The following is an 18,645-nucleotide window of genomic DNA, read 5'->3' on the forward strand; positions in this document are numbered from 1 at the left end:
AGAGAGAGGCAGGACAAAGAGAGATAGAGAGGGAGAGGCAGGACAAAAGAAGAGAGGGAGGCAGGACAAAAGAGAGGAGAGCAGGACAAAAGAAAGTGGGAGGCAGGACAAAGAGAGAGAGGAGGCAGGACAAAGAGAGAGGAGAGGCAGGACAAAGAGAGATAGAGGGAGGCAGGACAAAGAGAGAGGCAGGACAAAGATAGGCAGGACAAAGAGAGAGCAGGACCGAAAAAGAAAAGTGGGAAACGAGACAAAGCTTTAGGCAGGACAAAGAGAGAGGGAGGCAGGACAAAGAGAAGAGGAGGCAGGACAAAGAGAGAGAGATATAGGCAGGACAAAAGAGATAGGCAGGACAAAGAGAGGAGAGGCAAGGAAACAGGACAAAAGAGTGACAAAGAGAGGACAAAGAGAGAGAGAGGGAGGCAGGACAAAGAGAGAGTGGGAGGGGCAGGACAAAGAGAGAGGGAGGCAGGACAAAGAAAGTGGGAGAGGCAGGACAAAGAGAAAGAGACAAAGAGAGGAGGCAGGACAAAGAAGAGAGAGAGAGGAGTGCAGGAAATAGACAAAGAGAGGGAGGCAGGACAAAGAGAGAGAGGGAGGCAGGACAAAAGAGAGAGAGAGGAGGCAGGACAAAGAGAAAGTGGGATAGGACAAAGAGAGAGGGAGGCAGGACAAAGAGAGAGAGAGGGAGCAGGACAAAAGAGAGGGAGGCAGGACAAAAAGAGAGGGAGTGCAGGACAAAAGAGGAGCAGGAGAGAGGCAGGACAAAGAAGAGAGGGAGGCAGGACAAAGAGAGAGAGGGAGGCAGGACAAAGAGAGAGAGGAGGCAGGACAAAGAGAGAGAGGAGGCAGGACAAAGAGAGAGAGGCAGGACAAAGAGAAGCAGACAAAGAGTTTAAAAATGATTTATTAAACAACCAACAAGAGAAAAACAGTGACAAACCCTGTTCACTGAACAATACAATAGGAAAAGAAAATACATTGTTTTTACAAAAACATTTTTACAAACGTTAGGGAGCAACTGAGACTTCATCATAATGTTATTTGGTGTGTCAGTCCTCGCTCATCATTATTAAGCCGTTAAGATAGCTGGGCCCCAATGTCTCATTCGTCTCAGGGTAGAAGTGCTGATCTAGGATCAGTTTTGCCTTTTAGAACACAATTAATAAGGATTGTGTGGACAGGTTGGGACCTGATCCTGGATCATCTCTCATACTCAGACGCTTGACACACTATCCCTAAAGTAAAACCAGTGTGCTTTAGCATGAGCAGAAACTGGGGGAGGATGATTCAAGATACACTTCCTGACTGAGATTATTTTTTATAAGATTAATACATGTAACATAAATTAGGTCATAATTAGCTCCTCCCCATCAGCTGGTAATAAAACAATATAAAAAGTAAATAAAAACAGAATATGAGGGTATCAGGGTCGGGGTCAGTTTAATTTGAATTCCTGTCAATTCAGGAAGTATAGCGAAATTCCAATTCTCCTCAATGCTTTTCAATGAGGATAATGTGGATTTGGAACACGCTTCAGTTTCTGAACTGACTGGAATCTAAATGGAGCTGACCCCAACCCTGGAGGGGACACCACCTGACTGTTTAACTGTCACACTGTTCCGACTAGCATGACCCCAACCCTGGAGGGGACACCACCTGACTGTTTAACTGTCACACTGTTCCAACTAGCATCCACTGGTGGTTGTTGAGAACAGCACATCTTACACAGGGCCATCAGTGTGCTGTATGTGTGCAGGGTTTTGTTCCAGCCCACCACTAACAAAACAACAAATAAAACTATTCTTCATGAATTAGGTGAATCAGCACAGCATGTGTTCTAGTGCAGGGTGGGTGCAGAAGCCCTGTACTATACGCTCATCCATAATAACCCTGGCTACCATGCATGGGAGCCTCCCATATGACCCCTAACCTCCATATGACCCCTAACCTCCATATGACCCCTAACCTCCATATGACCCCCAACCTCCATATGACCCCTAACCTCCATATGACCCCTAACCTCCATATGACCCCTAACCTCCATATGACCCCTAACCTCCATATGACCCCTAACCTCCATATGACCCCTAACCTCCATATGACCCCTAACCTCCATATGACCCCTAACCTCCATATGACCCCTAACCTCCATATGACCCCTAACCTCCATATGACCCTGTTATCAATGTTAGTAGTGATGATTAATCTAAAGCTGACCAGGTTTCAAGAGGAAAACTTCTGCCAACAAACTCTGGGCTTTGGCTGAGTTCAGTTCTGTTCAGTCCAGTGTGGCTTCAGTACAGCTGCCCTGTGTAGGTGGGAGGGGGACAGAGGCGTGTCTAGTCCCTACAGTGGAGGGAGGATGGAGGGCAGAGGGGACAGAGGTGTGTCTAGTCCCTACAGTGGAGGGAGGATGGAGGGCAGAGGGAACAGAGGTGTGTCTAGTCCCTACAGTGGAGGGAGGATGGAGGGCAGAGCGGACAGAGGTGTGTCTAGTCCCTACAGTGGAGGGAGGATGGGATGGAGGGCAGAGGGGACAGAGGTGTGTCTAGTCCCTACAGTGGAGGGAGGATGGAGGGCAGAGGGGACAGAGGTGTGTCTAGTCCCTACAGTGGAGGGGAGGATGGAGGGCAGAGGGGACAGAGGTGTGTCTAGTCCCTACAGTGGAGGGAGGATGGGATGGAGGGCAGAGGGGACAGAGGTGTGTCTAGTCCCTACAGTGGAGGGAGGAGGATGGAGGGCAGAGGGGACAGAGGTGTGTCTAGTCCCTACAGTGGAGGGAGGATGGAGGGCAGAGGGGACAGAGGTGTGTCTAGTCCCTACAGTGGAGGGAGGATGGAGGGCAGGGGAGGGGACAGAGGTGTGTCTAGTCCCTACAGTGGAGGGGGAGGATGGAGGGCAGAGGGGACAGAGGTGTGTCTAGTCCCTACAGTGGAGGGAGGATGGAGGGCAGAGGGAACAGAGGTGTGTCTAGTCCCTACAGTGGAGGGAGGATGGAGGGCAGAGGGGACAGAGGTGTGTCTAGTCCCTACAGTGGAGGGAGGATGGGATGGAGGGCAGAGGGGACAGAGGTGTGTCTAGTCCCTACAGTGGAGGGAGGATGGAGGGCAGAGGGGACAGAGGTGTGTCTAGTCCCTACAGTGGAGGGAGGATGGGATGGAGGGCAGAGGGGACAGAGGTGTGTCTAGTCCCTACAGTGGAGGGAGGATGGGATGGAGGGCAGAGGGGACAGAGGTGTGTCTAGTCCCTACAGTGGAGGGAGGATGGGATGGAGGGCAGAGGGGACAGAGGTGTGTCTAGTCCCTACAGTGGAGGGAGGATGGGATGGAGGGCAGAGGGGACAGAGGTGTGTCTAGTCCCTACAGTGGAGGGAGGATGGAGGGCAGAGGGGACAGAGGTGTGTCTAGTCCCTACAGTGGAGGGAGGATGGAGGGCAGAGGGGACAGAGGTGTGTCTAGTCCCTACAGTGGAGGGAGGATGGAGGGCAGAGGGGACAGAGGTGTGTCTAGTCCCTACAGTGGAGGGAGGATGGAGGGCAGAGGGGACAGAGGTGTGTCTAGTCCCTACAGTGGAGGGAGGATGGGATGGAGGGCAGAGGGGACAGAGGTGTGTCTAGTCCCTACAGTGGAGGGAGGATGGAGGGCAGAGGGGACAGAGGTGTGTCTAGTCCCTACAGTGGAGGGAGGATGGAGGGCAGAGGGACAGAGGTGTGTCTAGTCCCTACAGTGGAGGGAGGATGGAGGGAGGATGGGGCAGAGGGAACAGAGGTGTGTCTAGTCCCTACAGTGGAGGGAGGATGGAGGGCAGAGGGGACAGAGGTGTGTCTAGTCCCTACAGTGGAGGGAGGATGGAGGGCAGAGGGGACAGAGGTGTGTCTAGTCCCTACAGTGGAGGGGGATGGGATGGAGGGCAGAGGGGACAGAGGTGTGTCTAGTCCCTACAGTGGAGGGAGGATGGAGGGCAGAGGGGACAGAGGTGTGTCTAGTCCCTACAGTGGAGGGAGGATGGAGGGCAGAGGGGACAGAGGTGTGTCTAGTCCCTACAGTGGAGGGAGGATGGGATGGAGGGCAGAGGGGACAGAGGTGTGTCTAGTCCCTACAGTGGAGGGAGGATGGAGGGCAGAGGGGACAGAGGTGTGTCTAGTCCCTACAGTGGAGGGAGGATGGAGGGCAGAGGGGACAGAGGTGTGTCTAGTCCCTACAGTGGAGGGAGGATGGAGGGCAGAGGGGACAGAGGTGTGTCTAGTCCCTACAGTGGAGGGAGGATGGAGGGCAGAGGGAACAGAGGTGTGTCTAGTCCCTACAGTGGAGGGAGGATGGAGGGCAGAGGGAACAGAGGTGTGTCTAGTCCCTACAGTGGAGGGAGGATGGAGGGCAGAGGGGACAGAGGTGTGTCTAGTCCCTACAGTGGAGGGAGGATGGAGGGCAGAGGGAACAGAGGTGTGTCTAGTCCCTACAGTGGAGGGAGGATGGAGGGCAGAGGGAACAGAGGTGTGTCTAGTCCCTACAGTGGAGGGAGGATGGAGGGCAGAGGGAACAGAGGTGTGTCTAGTCCCTACAGTGGAGGGAGGATGGAGGGCAGAGGGAACAGAGGTGTGTCTAGTCCCTACAGTGGAGGGAGGATGGAGGGCAGAGGGGACAGAGGTGTGTCTAGTCCCTACAGTGGAGGGAGGATGGAGGGCAGAGGGAACAGAGGTGTGTCTAGTCCCTACAGTGGAGGGAGGATGGGATGGAGGGCAGAGGGGACAGAGGTGTGTCTAGTCCCTACAGTGGAGGGAGGATGGAGGGCAGAGGGGACAGAGGTGTGTCTAGTCCCTACAGTGGAGGGAGGATGGGATGGAGGGCAGAGGGGACAGAGGTGTGTCTAGTCCCTACAGTGGAGGGAGGATGGGATGGAGGGCAGAGGGGACAGAGGTGTGTCTAGTCCCTACAGTGGAGGGATGGGATGGAGGGCAGAGGGGACAGAGGTGTGTCTAGTCCCTACAGTGGAGGGAGGATGGGATGGAGGGCAGAGGGGACAGAGGTGTGTCTAGTCCCTACAGTGGAGGGAGGATGGAGGGCAGAGGGGACAGAGGTGTGTCTAGTCCCTACAGTGGAGGGAGGATGGAGGGCAGAGGGGACAGAGGTGTGTCTAGTCCCTACAGTGGAGGGAGGAGGATGGAGGGCAGAGGGGACAGAGGTGTGTCTAGTCCCTACAGTGGAGGGAGGATGGAGGGCAGAGGGGACAGAGGTGTGTCTAGTCCCTACAGTGGAGGGAGGATGGAGGGCAGAGGGGACAGAGGTGTGTCTAGTCCCTACAGTGGAGGGAGGATGGAGGGCAGAGGGGACAGAGGTGTGTCTAGTCCCTACAGTGGAGGGAGGATGGGATGGAGGGCAGAGGGGACAGAGGTGTGTCTAGTCCCTACAGTGGAGGGAGGATGGAGGGCAGAGGGGACAGAGGTGTGTCTAGTCCCTACAGTGGAGGGAGGATGGGATGGAGGGCAGAGGGGACAGAGGTGTGTCTAGTCCCTACAGTGGAGGGAGGATGGAGGGCAGAGGGGACAGAGGTGTGTCTAGTCCCTACAGTGGAGGGAGGATGGAGGGCAGAGGGGACAGAGGTGTGTCTAGTCCCTACAGTGGAGGGAGGATGGGATGGAGGGCAGAGGGGACAGAGGTGTGTCTAGTCCCTACAGTGGAGGGAGGATGGAGGGCAGAGGGGACAGAGGTGTGTCTAGTCCCTACAGTGGAGGGAGGATGGAGGGCAGAGGGAACAGAGGTGTGTCTAGTCCCTACAGTGGGGAGGGAGGATGGAGGCAGAGGGACAGACAGTGGAGGGAGGATGGAGGGCAGAGGGGACAGAGGTGTGTCTAGTCCCTACAGTGGAGGGAGGATGGAGGGCAGAGGGGACAGAGGTGTGTCTAGTCCCTACAGTGGAGGGAGGATGGAGGGCAGAGGGGACAGAGGTGTGTCTAGTCCCTACAGTGGAGGGAGGATGGAGGGCAGAGGGGACAGAGGTGTGTCTAGTCCCTACAGTGGAGGGAGGATGGAGGGCAGAGGGAACAGAGGTGTGTCTAGTCCCTACAGTGGAGGGAGGATGGAGGGCAGAGGGGACAGAGGTGTGTCTAGTCCCTACGGTGGAGGGAGGATGGGATGGAGGGCAGAGGGGACAGAGGTGTGTCTAGTCCCTACAGTGGAGGGAGGATGGGATGGAGGGCAGAGGGGACAGAGGTGTGTCTAGTCCCTACAGTGGAGGGAGGATGGGATGGAGGGCAGAGGGGACAGAGGTGTGTCTAGTCCCTACGGTGGAGGGAGGATGGAGGGCAGAGGGGACAGAGGTGTGTCTAGTCCCTACAGTGGAGGGAGGATGGAGGGCAGAGGGGACAGAGGTGTGTCTAGTCCCTACAGTGGAGGGAGGATGGAGGGCAGAGGGGACAGAGGTGTGTCTAGTCCCTACAGTGGAGGGAGGATGGAGGGCAGAGGGGACAGAGGTGTGTCTAGTCCCTACAGTGGAGGGAGGATGGAGGGCAGAGGGAACAGAGGTGTGTCTAGTCCCTACAGTGGAGGGAGGATGGAGGGCAGAGGGGACAGAGGTGTGTCTAGTCCCTACAGTGGAGGGAGGATGGAGGGCAGAGGGGACAGAGGTGTGTCTAGTCCCTACAGTGGAGGGGGAGGATGGAGGGCAGAGGGGACAGAGGTGTGTCTAGTCCCTACAGTGGAGGGAGGATGGAGGGCAGAGGGGACAGAGGTGTGTCTAGTCCCTACAGTGGAGGGAGGATGGAGGGCAGAGGGGACAGAGGTGTGTCTAGTCCCTACAGTGGAGGGAGGATGGGATGGAGGGCAGAGGGGACAGAGGTGTGTCTAGTCCCTACAGTGGAGGGAGGATGGAGGACAGAGGGAACAGAGGTGTGTCTAGTCCCTACGGTGGAGGGAGGATGGAGGAAGTGGTTCCTCTCTGTCAGGCTTTCCCTTCCCAGGCGTCGTCTCTCTGTTTAGCTGCCAGACGCTTCTGCTCTGAAAGACAGACAGACAGACAGGTTGATAGGAAAGTAAATCAATACTACTACTAGTTGTCAATACTATCATAAAGACAAAGACTAGTTCCACTTTAAAGGAGCAACATGTAATATATTATCCTTCATTTCTTCAGGGTTTTGTGAAAGACACTTAGAGAAGTCCCGAAAGGCTCAGGACTGCCTCTTACCCTATCATTATCCAGAACACATCTGTTGAAAGGACATGAAGAAACATATTGCTAATGTTTTTGCTGTTGTTGTCAACCTCTTGAACAAGAACTAATCTGAACACAGGAAGTTGTACAAAACAGTCAGACTGACTCGTCAGGGTAAACAAAAGAATCTAGATTCACAAGCATTCAAAAAAGTATGTTTCTCTCTCATGGAGTTCTATTCCTTTGCTAGTTGTTTATATAACCTTTATAGGCAAGTCAGTTAAGAACAAATTCTTATTTTCAATGACGGCCTAACGGGGAACAGTGGGTTAACTGCCTGTTCAGGGGCAGAATGACAGATTTTTTACCTTGTCAGCTCGGGGATTAGATCTTGCAACCTTTCGGTTACTAGGCTACCTGCAGCCCCTCTAAACCACTAGGCTACCTGCCTCTAACCACTAGGCTACCTGCCTCTAACCACTAGGCTACCTGCCTCTAACCACTAGGCTACCCGTCTCCAACCACTAGGCTACCCGTCTCCAACCACTAGGCTACCCGTCTCCAACCACTAGGCTACCCGTCTCCAACCACTAGGCTACCCGTCTCCAACCACTAGGCTACCCGTCTCCAACCACTAGGCTACCCGCCTCAACCACTAGGCTACCCGCCTCTAACCACTAGGCTACCCGCCTCTAACCACTAGGCTACCCGTCTCTAACCACTAGGCTACCCGTCTCCAACCACTAGGCTACCCGTCTCCAACCACTAGGCTACCCGTCTCAAACCACTAGGCTACCCGTCTCAAACCACTAGGCTACCCGTCTCTAACCACTAGGCTACCCGCCTCTAACCACTCAGGCTACCCGCCTCTGAAAACCACTAGGCTACCCGTCTCTAACCACTAGGCTACCCGTCTCAAACCACTAGGCTACCCGCCTCTAACCACTAGGCTACCCGCCTCAAACCACTAGGCTACCCGCCTCTAAAACCACTAGGCTACCCGCCTCCAAACCACTAGGCTACCCGCCTCCTAACCACTAGGCTACCCGCCTCCAACCACTAGGCTACCCAGCCTCTAAACCACTAGGCTACCCGTCTCCAACCACTAGGCTACCCGCCTCTAACCACTAGGCTACCCTTTCTCCAACCACTAGGCTACCCGCCTAACCACTAGGCTACCCGCCTCCAACCACTAGGCTACCCGCCTCAACCACTAGGCTACCCGCCTCCAACCACTAGGCTACCCGTCTCTAACCACTAGGCTACCCGTCTCTAACCACTAGGCTACCCGCCTCCAACCACTAGGCTACCCGCCTCCAACCACTAGGCTACCCGCTCCAACCACTAGGCTACCCGCCTCCAACCACTAGGCTACCCGCCTCCAACCACTAGGCTACCCGCCTCCAACCACTAGGCTACCCGCCTCCAACCACCAGGCTACCCGCCTCCAACCACTAGGCTACCCGTCTCTAACCACTAGGCTACCCGCCTCTAACCACTAGGCTACCTCTCCAACCACTAGGCTACCCGCCTCCAACCACTAGGCTACCCGCCTCCAACCACTAGGCTACCCGCCTCTAACCACTAGGCTACCCGCCTCTAACCACTAGGCTACCCGTCTCCAACCACTAGGCTACCCGTCTCCAACCACTAGGCTACCTGCAGCCACCTCTAAACCACTAGGCTACCCGCCTCTAACCACTAGGCTACCCGCCTCTAACCACTAGGCTACCCGTCTCCAACCACTAGGCTACCCGTCTCCAACCACTAGGCTACCCGTCTCCAACCACTAGGCTACCCGCCTCCAACCACTAGGCTACCCGTCTCCAACCACTAGGCTACCCGTCTCCAACCACTAGGCTACCCGTCTCCAACCACTAGGCTACCCGTCTCTAACCACTAGGCTACCCGCCTCAAACCACTAGGCTACCCGCCTCCAACCACTAGGCTACCCGCCTCCAACCACTAGGCTACCCGCCTCTAACCACTAGGCTACCCGCCTAACCACTAGGCTACCCGCCTCTAACCACTAGGCTACCCGCCTAACCAACCACTAGGCTACCACCGCCTCTAACCACTAGGCTACCCGCCTCTAACCACTAGGCTACCCGCCCAACCACTAGGCTACCCGCCTCTAACCACCTAACCACTAGGCTACCCGCCTCTAACCACTAGGCTACCCGCCCCTCTAAACCACTAGGCTACCCAGCCCCTCTAAAACCACTAGGCTACCCGCCTCTAACCACTAGGCTACCCGCCTCCAACCACTAGGCTACCCGTCTCTAACCACTAGGCTACCCGTCTCCAACCACTAGGCTACCCGCTCCAACCACTAGGCTACCCGCCTCCAACCACTAGGCTACCCGTCTCCAACCACTAGGCTACCCGCCTCCAACCACTAGGCTACCCGCCTCCAACCACTAGGCTACCCGCCTCCAACCACTAGGCTACCCGCCCTCCAACCACTAGGCTACCTGCCCCTCTAAACTAACCGATAGGCTACCTGCCTCTAACCACTAGGCTACCCGCCTCCAACCACTAGGCTACCCGTCTCCAACCACTAGGCTACCCGTCTCCAACCACTAGGCTACCCGTCTCCAACCACTAGGCTACCCGTCTCCAACCACTAGGCTACCCCCTCCAACCACTAGGCTACCCGCCTCTAACCACTAGGCTACCCGCCTCCAACCACTAGGCTACCCGTCTCCAACCACTAGGCTACCCGTCTCCAACCACTAGGCTACCCGTCTCCAACCACTAGGCTACCCGCCTCCAACCACTAGGCTACCCGCCCTAACCACTAGGCTACCCGCCTCCAACCACTAGGCTACCCGTCTCTAACCACTAGGCTACCCATCTCCAACCACTAGGCTACCCGTCTCCAACCACTAGGCTACCCGCCTCCAACCACTAGGCTACCCGCCTAACCACCGCCTCTAAACCACTAGGCTACCCGCCTCTAACCACTAGGCTACCTGCCTCTAACCACCAGGCTAGGCTAACCACCTGCCTCTAACCACTAGGCTACCCGCCTCTAACCACTAGGCTACCCGCCTCTAACCACTAGGCTACCCGCCTCTAACCACTAGGCTACCTGCCTCTAACCACTAGGCTACCCGCCTCTAACCACTAGGCTACCTGCCTCTAACCACTAGGCTACCTGTCTCTAACCACTAGGCTACCCGCCGCCCTCTAAAACCACTAGGCTACCTGTCTCTAACCACTAGGCTACCTGCCGCCTCTAAACCCCTAGGCTACCTGCCTCTAACCACTAGGCTACCTGTGTCTAACCACTAGGCTACCTGTCTCTAACCACTAGGCTACCCGTCTCTAACCACTAGGCTACCCCGCCCCTCTAAACACTAGGCTACCCGCCTCTAAACCACTAGGCTACCCCCTCTAACCACTAGGCTACCTGCCGCCCTCTAAACCACTAGGCTACCTGTCTCTAACCACTAGGCTACCTGTCTCTAACCACTAGGCTACCTGTCTCTAACCACTAGGCTACCTGTCTCTAACCACTAGGCTACCTGTCTCTAACCACTAGGCTACCTGTCTCTAAACCACTAGGCTACCTGTCTCTAACCACTAGGCTACCTGTCTCTAACCACTAGGCTACCTGTCTCTAACCACTAGGCTACCTGCAGCCTGGTACTGGTTTGTCATTGACATTTGGCACCAGTTACAGGATGAAATGTTCCATGACCTTTAAGTCAGCAGAGAGAACAGCTCCACAATAACTCATGTTAACACAGGTGTGTAAGTAGTGACGTGTCTGTGTCACTGATAGACACACACAGTACCTGTTCATGTCTTTAAATGTCAATTTTAACGTCTTTTTTGGTCTGTAATGTATTTTTCATGATGTGTCGGACCCCAGTAAGACCAGTTGTCTCCATTGGTGTCGCTAACGGGGATCCTAATGAATCTAATAACCACACTGATGTACACATAGAATATAGAACTTATATGATTAAGTCTACTGTATGAATCATGTGTATATGATTAAGTTTACTGTATGAATCATGTGTATATGATTAAGTCTACTGTATGAATCATGTGTATATGATTAAGTCTACTGTATGAATCATGTGTATATGATTAAGTCTACTGTATGAATCACAGAAGTGTGTATATGATTAAGTCTACTGTATGAATCATGTGTATATGATTAAGTCTACTGTATGAATCATGTGTATATGATTAAGTCTACTGTATGAATCATGTGTATATGATTAAGTCTACTGTATGAATCATGTGTATATGATTAAGTCTACTGTATGAATCACAGAAGAGTGTATATGATTAAGTTTACTGTATGAATCATGTGTATATGATTAAGTCTACTGTATGAATCATGTGTATATGATTAAGTCTACTGTATGAATCAAGTGTATATGATTAAGTCTACTGTATGAATCATGTGTATATGATTAAGTCTACTGTATGAATCACAGAAGAGTGTATATGATTAAGTCTACTGTATGAATCACAGAAGAGTGTATATGATTAAGTTTACTGTATGAATCATGTGTATATGATTAAGTCTACTGTATGAATCATGTGTATATGATTAAGTCTACTGTATGAATCATGTGTATATGATTAAGTCTACTGTATGAATCATGTGTATATGATTAAGTTCTACTGTATGAATCATGTGTATATGATTAAGTCTACTGTATGAATCACAGAAGAGTGTATATGATTAAGTCTACTGTATGAACCATAGAAGAGTGTATATGATTAAGTCTACTGTATGAATCATGTGTATATGATTAAGTCTACTGTATGAACCATAGAAGAGTGTATATGATTAAGTCTACTGTATGAATCACAGAAGAGTGTATATGATTAAGTTTACTGTATGAATCATGTGTATATGATTAAGTCTACTGTATGAATCATGTGTATATGATTAAGTCTACTGTATGAATCACAGAAGTGTGTATATGATTAAGTTTACTGTATGAATCATGTGTATATGATTAAGTCTACTGTATGAATCATGTGTATATGATTAAGTCTACTGTATGAATCATGTGTATATGATTAAGTCTACTGTATGAACCATAGAAGAGTGTATATGATTAAGTCTACTGTATGAATCATGTGTATATGATTAAGTCTACTGTATGAACCATAGAAGAGTGTATATGATTAAGTCTACTGTATGAATCATGTGTATATGATTAAGTCTACTGTATGAATCATGTGTATATGATTAAGTCTACTGTATGAACCATAGAAGAGTGTATATGACTACAGGATGTTACTGTATAAAAGCACATCCCACCTTATAATAATATTTGGATGAAAATATGTCTTCTCTGGTTGAAAAGACGTCTTTTCAATGTCTTGTGCTCACTGGGCACCAGGAGGAGGGAGCGCTCGTTGTCTAGAACAATCTAAACAGAGCTTCACTGAGACACATAATGTCTATGATCACATAACATCCTGTAAGTTCACCTGAGAACAGTAGAGCACAACAGTTATCCAGCCAGAAAACAAAGGCAGTTCCATAAGCAGTCATCTCCCTCCCCCTCCCTCCCTCCCTCCCCTCCGTCCCTCGCCTCCCTCCGTCCCTCGCCTCCCCTCTGTCCTCCCTCCCCTCCGTCCCCTCCCCTCCGTCCCTCGCTCCTCCGTCCCTCCCTCCCCTCCGTCCTCGCCTCCCCTCCGTCCCTCCCTCCCCTCCGTCCTCGCCTCCCCTCCGTACCTCCCGCCCCTCCCTTCCTCAGTCACTCGCTTCCCCTCCGTCCCTCCCCTCCCCTCGCCTCCCTCCCTCCCTCCCGTCCCTCGCTCTCCTCCGTACCTCCCCTCCCTCCCCTCAGTCCTCGCCTCCCCTCCGTACCTCCCCCCCTCCCCATCAGTCCTCGCCTCCCCTCCGTACCTCCCCTCCCTCCCTCCTCCCTCCCCTCCGTCCTCCCTCCCTCCCCTCCGTCCCCTCCCTCCCTCCCCTCCATACCTCCCCTCTCCTCCCTCCCCTCCGTACCTCCCCCCTCCCTCCCCTCCATCCGTCCCTCCCTCTCCCTCCCTCCCCTCCGTCCCTCCCTCCCTCCTCCCCTCCCTCCCTCCCTCCCCTCCCTCCTCCCCTCCCTCCCAGGTGAAACCTGTACTCCTTTACTGATGTCACTTATTAAATCCACTTCAACCAGTGTAGATGAAGGGAAGGAGACAGATTAAAGAAGGAATTTTAGGCCTTGAGACATGGATTGTGTATGTGTGTCATTCAGAGGGTGAATGGACAAGACAACATATTTAAGTGCCTTTGGTAGTAGGTGCCAACTGCACCAGAGTGGACTGGTCCTTCTAGCTGAATATATCCACTTATAAATCCCCTGGGAGGAGAAATAAACAACAGGGAAATTATAGAGTAGAGGTTCTGCCCGGCAACACAGGGCGGAGGAGAACAACTCAAGGAAACTCTTAGCCAGAGAGACAGGAGTGTGTGTGTCAGCTGTCTAACCAGAAACCAAACCTCTCAGGACTCTCTCACACACACACACACACACACACACACACACACACACACACACACACACACACACACACACACACACACACACACACACACACACACACACACACACACACACACACACACACACACACACACACACGTCTCCTCTCTCTCTCAGTGAAAGAAGTGGTCACCACCAGAAAGCATCTAGTTGTCCGTTCTTCCTGACAATCTGTTCTATATTTGTATCTCGTCAGGACACTACATTCCCCCCAATAGCTGGTCTTTGGAAGCAAGGCTACACTTAAAACAACATGACTGGAAGCCATTTCCAGGACGTGCAGTGTGTGTGTGTGTTTATAGAACACTAGATGAGCGCATTGTCCTCAGTCTCTCTGAGGCTGAGACTCTTCTTCGGGTTCATGGTCCTGGAAAGACATCACTGACAGAACACCACCCCCTAGTGGTAGCAACACTCTACGACAGCTTACTTCAACTGGCATACTAATGATGTGGATAAACCCTGGATTGCTGACGCTACGTATTGGCTAATTACTTGCTTTGAAGCCACCGGTCGGCCATGTTGGCACCCCCCAGAGGGATCAGTCCTCCATAGGAATGAATGGAATTCTACAATATTTGAATGAAATGTTTCAAGGACAACATGACATGTATTTAAATATGTTGCTGTTGTAGTGGGGGCAGTAAGATTAGAAATAAAACATTTAACAATGTTTTTATTCAAAAATGTGTATGTTCCTGTTCGAATAATGTAATTTTAAAGTTTGCATTAAGTTTGCATTAAACTTTGCTACAATGTGGTGAGTGTACAGCTTGTATAACAGATCTAGAAAACAACATCCCATAATGGTGTGGGAAAAAAAAGGTTTAGACATTTTTGCAAATTGAACAAATTGATGATTTTTTGTTTTTATATATATATATATATATATATACACACATTTTAGAATCAGGCTGAAACGTAACAAAATGTTGAAAAAGTCAAGGGATCTGAATACTTTCTGAATGCACCGTATAGCTTCAAAATATGGTTAAAACGATTAGTCTGATGTGATGGATGGTCAGTCCTTGCACACATAGCGGTCTGTGAATTGGAGAGGGGTTACATCCCTCAGCCGTTTACCAAAACAAGTGGCGGGGTCACCTCTGTTGTTATTATTACTTGAATTACAGATTGCCCCTTGAAATCACGTACCTCTGGCATCTTGCAGTTTCTTTCTCTCTGCTTCACGGTGCTCTTTGCTCTGGGGACTCTTGACGCCCAGCGCCCCCATCACCAGCCTGCGGGCCAACACTGCACTGGTCTGGGGACGCTCCTTAGTAGGGAGCAGGTAGTCTGGAGGAGAGGAGGGACAGTGTTGAGGGAATGAAAGAGGAAGAGAAAGGGGGGGGGGGAGGGGCAAAGAAAGTAAAATAAAGTTTTTAAAAAGCAAGGAAGAAGGACAAAGAATACACAACAAGTTACAAGAAAAGGAGAAGCAGGGAAGAATAAATGAAGAGAATACAGGAGATATGAGAGGGAGAATACAGGAGATATATGAGAGAGAATACAGGAGATATATGAGAGAGAATACAGGAGACATGAGTGAGAGAATACAGGAGACATGAGTGAGAGAATACAGGAGACATGAGAGAGAATACAGGAGATATGAGTGAGAGAATACAGGAGATATGAGTGAGAGAATACAGGAGATATATGAGCGAGAATACAGGAGATATATGAGCGAGAATACAGGAGATATATGAGAGAGAATACAGGAGATATATGAGAGAGAATACAGGAGATATATGAGAGAGAATACAGGAGACATGAGTGAGAGAATACAGGAGACATGAGAGAGAGAATACAGGAGACATGAGAGAGAGAATACAGGAGATATATGAGAGAGAATACAGGAGATATATGAGCGAGAATACAGGAGATATATGAGCGAGAATACAGGAGATATATGAGAGAGAATACAGGAGATATATGAGAGAGAATACAGGAGATATATGAGAGAGAATACAGGAGATATATGAGAGAGAATACAGGAGATATATGAGAGAGAATACAGGAGATATATGAGTGAGAGAATACAGGAGATATATGAGTGAGAGAATACAGGAGATATATGAGTGAGAGAATACAGAGTGAGAGAATACAGGAGATATGAGTGAGAGAATACAGGAGATATGAGAGAGAGAATACAGGAGACATGAGAGAGAATACAGGAGATATGAGAGAGAGAATACAGGAGATATATGAGCGAGAATACAGGAGATATATGAGAGAGAATACAGGAGATATATGAGAGAGAATACAGGAGATATATGAGAGAGAATACAGGAGATATATGAGAGAGAATACAGGAGATATGAGTGAGAGAATACAGGAGATATGAGTGAGAGAATACAGGAGACATGAGAGAGAGAATACAGGAGATATGAGAGAGAGAATACAGATGAGAAAGAGATATAGAAGACAGACAGACAGAGGAGAGAGAATACAAGATATATGAGAGAGAATACAGGAGATATATAAGAGAGAATCCAGGAGATATATGAGAGAGAATACAGGAGATATATGAGAGAATACAGAGATATATGACGAGAATACAGACAGATGAGCAGAATACAGGAGATATATGAGAGAGAATACAGGAGATATATCAGAGAGAATACAGGAGATATATGAGAGAGAATACAGGAGATATATGAGAGAGAATACAGGAGATATATGAGAGAGAATACAGGAGATATATGAGAGAGAATACAGGAGATATATGAGAGAGAATACAGGAGATATATGAGAGAGAATACAGGAGATGAGATATGACAGACAGACAGACAGACAGACAGACAGACAGACAGACAGACAGACAGACAAGGTCAAAGATGAAGGAGTTCCAGAAATACTCAGTCAGATAATGGAGGATAAAGGATGGACAGATGAATGAAAGAGAGGACAGTCAGTAAGTACCTGAGCAGCTGCGAGCCTTGGCCCTGGTGGTGACGGAGGCTTTAGCCAGAGACCTGACCTTCAACAGCGGGTGTTTGGTCCTCAGAGCCTCCCGAGCTGACACACACACACAATAACCCACGTGCACAGACAGAGAGAGTTCAGTTGCTAAATGTTTACCTCAGATGTTGACTTGAGTGTTGACTGAGAAGACAGCTAAGTCAGCTCTTCTATTAAAACATGTTGACCACGACTTCATTTGATCATCCAAACATCTTCAGTAAAGTTTGACAGAAGAGAGACACGCGGTGTTTTCGACAAGGTATGAAACATGTTCAGCTGTATCCGTCACCTGTGGTCAGGTGTAGCTCACCTGTGATGAGGTGTGTGAATAACTGACAGTGTCGGACAGAGCTGCCAGAGTCTATTGCTTTTCCTTTCCTTTATAAAAGCTGTGTGACTCACCTGCTATGGGGCTGTTGAAGAGAGCCAGGGCGTGTGTGTATCGTCCACAAACTGGATGTCAAAGCCTCTCTGCCTACACACACACACACACACACACACACACACACACACACACACACACACACACACACACACACACACACACACACACACACACACCTTCAGCATCTCATCACCACCACATACTGTAGGCGGAGCTTCGCCACATACTGTAGGCGGAGCTTCGCCACATACTGTAGGCGGAGCTTCGCCACATACTGTAGGCGGAGCTTCGCCACATACTGTAGGCGGAGCTTCGCCACATACTGTAGGCGGAGCTTCGCCACATACTGTAGGCGGAGCTTCGCCACATACTGTAGGCGGAGCTTCGCCACATACTGTAGGCGGAGCTTCGCCACATACTGTAGGCGGAGCTTTCTCACCACACTGTAGGCGGAGCCGCCACATACTGTAGGCGGAGCTTCAACACATACTGTAGGCGGAGCCACCAAATACTGCAGGTGGAGCGTCGGCTGCCCCTCACGGATCTTTGCTGTGTATTGATAGGACTAGGTGTGACTGAACCTCAGGACTCGTAAAAAGACAGTAAAGGCTGGTACGTACTGGTAGGCCTGGAAGGATTTGACCAGGTCTTCAGTCTTAAACTCTGTGGGGAAGTCGTAGATTTCTATGATGTTAGACAGCTCATCCTCCGTGAGCTCAGTGTCATCATCCCCCTCTCTGTCCTGATCCAAGCTGTAGTAGTCAAACCTGGCATCCTGCACCGGCCGCTTCTTCCTGCCCTGCTTTATGGCCAGCTGAGAGAGAGGGGGGCGGAGAGGTGAGAGAGAGAGAGAGAGAGGTGAGAGAGAGAGGGGCAGAGAGGTGAGAGAGAGAGAGAGAGAGAGAGAGAGAGAGGGTGAGAGAGAGAGGGTGAGCGAGAGAGAGGGTGAGCAAGAGAGAGGGTGAGCGAGAGAGAGGGTGAGCGAGAGAGAGGGTGAGCGAGAGAAAGGGTGAGGGAGAGAGAAGGTGAGAGAGAGAGAAGGTGAGAGAGAGAGAGAGAGAGAGAGGGTGAGAGAGTAATTTTGCTTACTAGTCTCCTAACGATTTCCAACTATAGACAGAACAGTAGATGTGTAAATAACAGCATTGCAGCGATAGTACCACTAATAAGTAGCAAACATGTAGCAGACATACACTGAGTGTTACAGCAGTAATCTGGGGGACAGGGACAGAGACTCACCTCCTGACAGACAGGGACAGACACAGGTAGAAAGACTCACCTCCTGACAGACAGGGACAGACACAGGTAGACAGACTCACCTCCTGACAGACAGGGACAGACACAGGTAGACAGACTCACCTCCTGACAGACAGGGACAGACACAGGTAGACAGACTCACCTCCTGACCGACAAGGACAGACACAGGTAGACAGACTCACCTCCTGACAGACAGGGAGAGACACAGGTAGACAGACTCACCTCCTGATAGACAGGGACAGACACAGGTAGACAGACTCACCTCCTGATAGACAGGGACAGACACAGGTAGACAGACTCACCTCCTGACAGATAGGGACAGACACAGGTAGACAGACTCACCTCCTCTAGCACATGGGGTTCCAAACA

At 50.8% G+C, this 18,645-nt stretch overlaps 2 protein-coding genes and 1 long non-coding RNA gene across 52 annotated transcripts; 1 reads left to right on the forward strand and 2 right to left on the reverse strand.

Moving 5' to 3' along the window:
- Positions 1-889: 889 nt before the first annotated feature.
- LOC118383529 (uncharacterized) lies at positions 890-2,572 on the reverse strand. Its single transcript, XR_008111799.1, has 2 exons — positions 1,970-2,572; positions 890-1,933 (listed from the first exon to the last, which is right to left on the reverse strand). It is a non-coding gene; the product is annotated as an uncharacterized LOC118383529 (long non-coding RNA).
- On the forward strand, positions 2,484-6,923 carry LOC127922632 (uncharacterized). 50 transcript variants are annotated; one of them, XM_052506478.1, is made up of 18 exons: positions 2,484-2,596; positions 2,649-2,704; positions 2,917-3,018; positions 3,075-3,125; positions 3,350-3,553; positions 3,928-3,978; positions 4,086-4,340; positions 4,392-4,595; positions 4,647-4,697; positions 4,754-4,860; positions 4,970-5,025; positions 5,233-5,334; positions 5,391-5,497; positions 5,600-5,757; positions 5,945-6,097; positions 6,154-6,316; positions 6,470-6,622; positions 6,885-6,923. In XM_052506478.1, exons 1-11 carry the CDS (start codon positions 2,524-2,526, stop codon positions 4,977-4,979), a joined length of 1,164 nt encoding a protein of 387 aa, XP_052362438.1. In that variant the 5' UTR covers positions 2,484-2,523; the 3' UTR covers positions 4,980-5,025; positions 5,233-5,334; positions 5,391-5,497; positions 5,600-5,757; positions 5,945-6,097; positions 6,154-6,316; positions 6,470-6,622; positions 6,885-6,923. The 50 variants fall into 50 exon arrangements, with proteins under 50 accessions (XP_052362438.1, XP_052362452.1, XP_052362439.1 ...); XM_052506492.1 differs by lacking the exons at positions 4,647-4,697; positions 5,233-5,334 and adding an exon at positions 4,698-4,753 and having other exon boundaries at positions 4,392-4,646; positions 4,805-4,916; positions 4,970-5,127; XM_052506479.1 differs by lacking the exon at positions 4,647-4,697 and having other exon boundaries at positions 4,392-4,646; positions 4,754-4,804; positions 4,970-5,076; positions 5,182-5,334.
- LOC127922633 (coiled-coil domain-containing protein R3HCC1L-like) lies at positions 6,890-18,639 on the reverse strand (the record flags this gene model as incomplete). Its single annotated transcript, XM_052506500.1, is given in 7 exon segments — positions 6,890-6,992; positions 14,826-14,966; positions 16,593-16,688; positions 17,037-17,073; positions 17,076-17,109; positions 17,640-17,833; positions 18,619-18,639. Coding segments are annotated over 7 exon segments (579 nt in total), but the record flags the coding sequence as incomplete, so codon positions are not given.
- Positions 18,640-18,645: the final 6 nt, after the last annotated feature.

This window comes from Oncorhynchus keta, unplaced genomic scaffold (assembly GCF_023373465.1).
Source record: "Oncorhynchus keta strain PuntledgeMale-10-30-2019 unplaced genomic scaffold, Oket_V2 Un_contig_26489_pilon_pilon, whole genome shotgun sequence".
Classification (NCBI taxonomy): Eukaryota; Metazoa; Chordata; class Actinopteri; order Salmoniformes; family Salmonidae; genus Oncorhynchus; species Oncorhynchus keta.

What these genes read in the sequence shown, in the direction of transcription:
- LOC127922632 (XM_052506451.1), top strand. Translation starts at nt 2,524, where the DNA reads ATGGAGGGCAGAGGGGACAGAGGTGTGTCTAGTCCCTACAGTGGAGGG. An exon ending in GGAGGGCAGAGGGGACAGAG is followed by an intron (nt 2,597 to 2,648) that starts GTGTGTCTAGTC and finishes GAGGGGACAGAG; the next exon opens with GTGTGTCTAGTCCCTACAGT. An exon ending in GGAGGGCAGAGGGGACAGAG is followed by an intron (nt 3,554 to 3,927) that starts GTGTGTCTAGTC and finishes GAGGGGACAGAG; the next exon opens with GTGTGTCTAGTCCCTACAGT.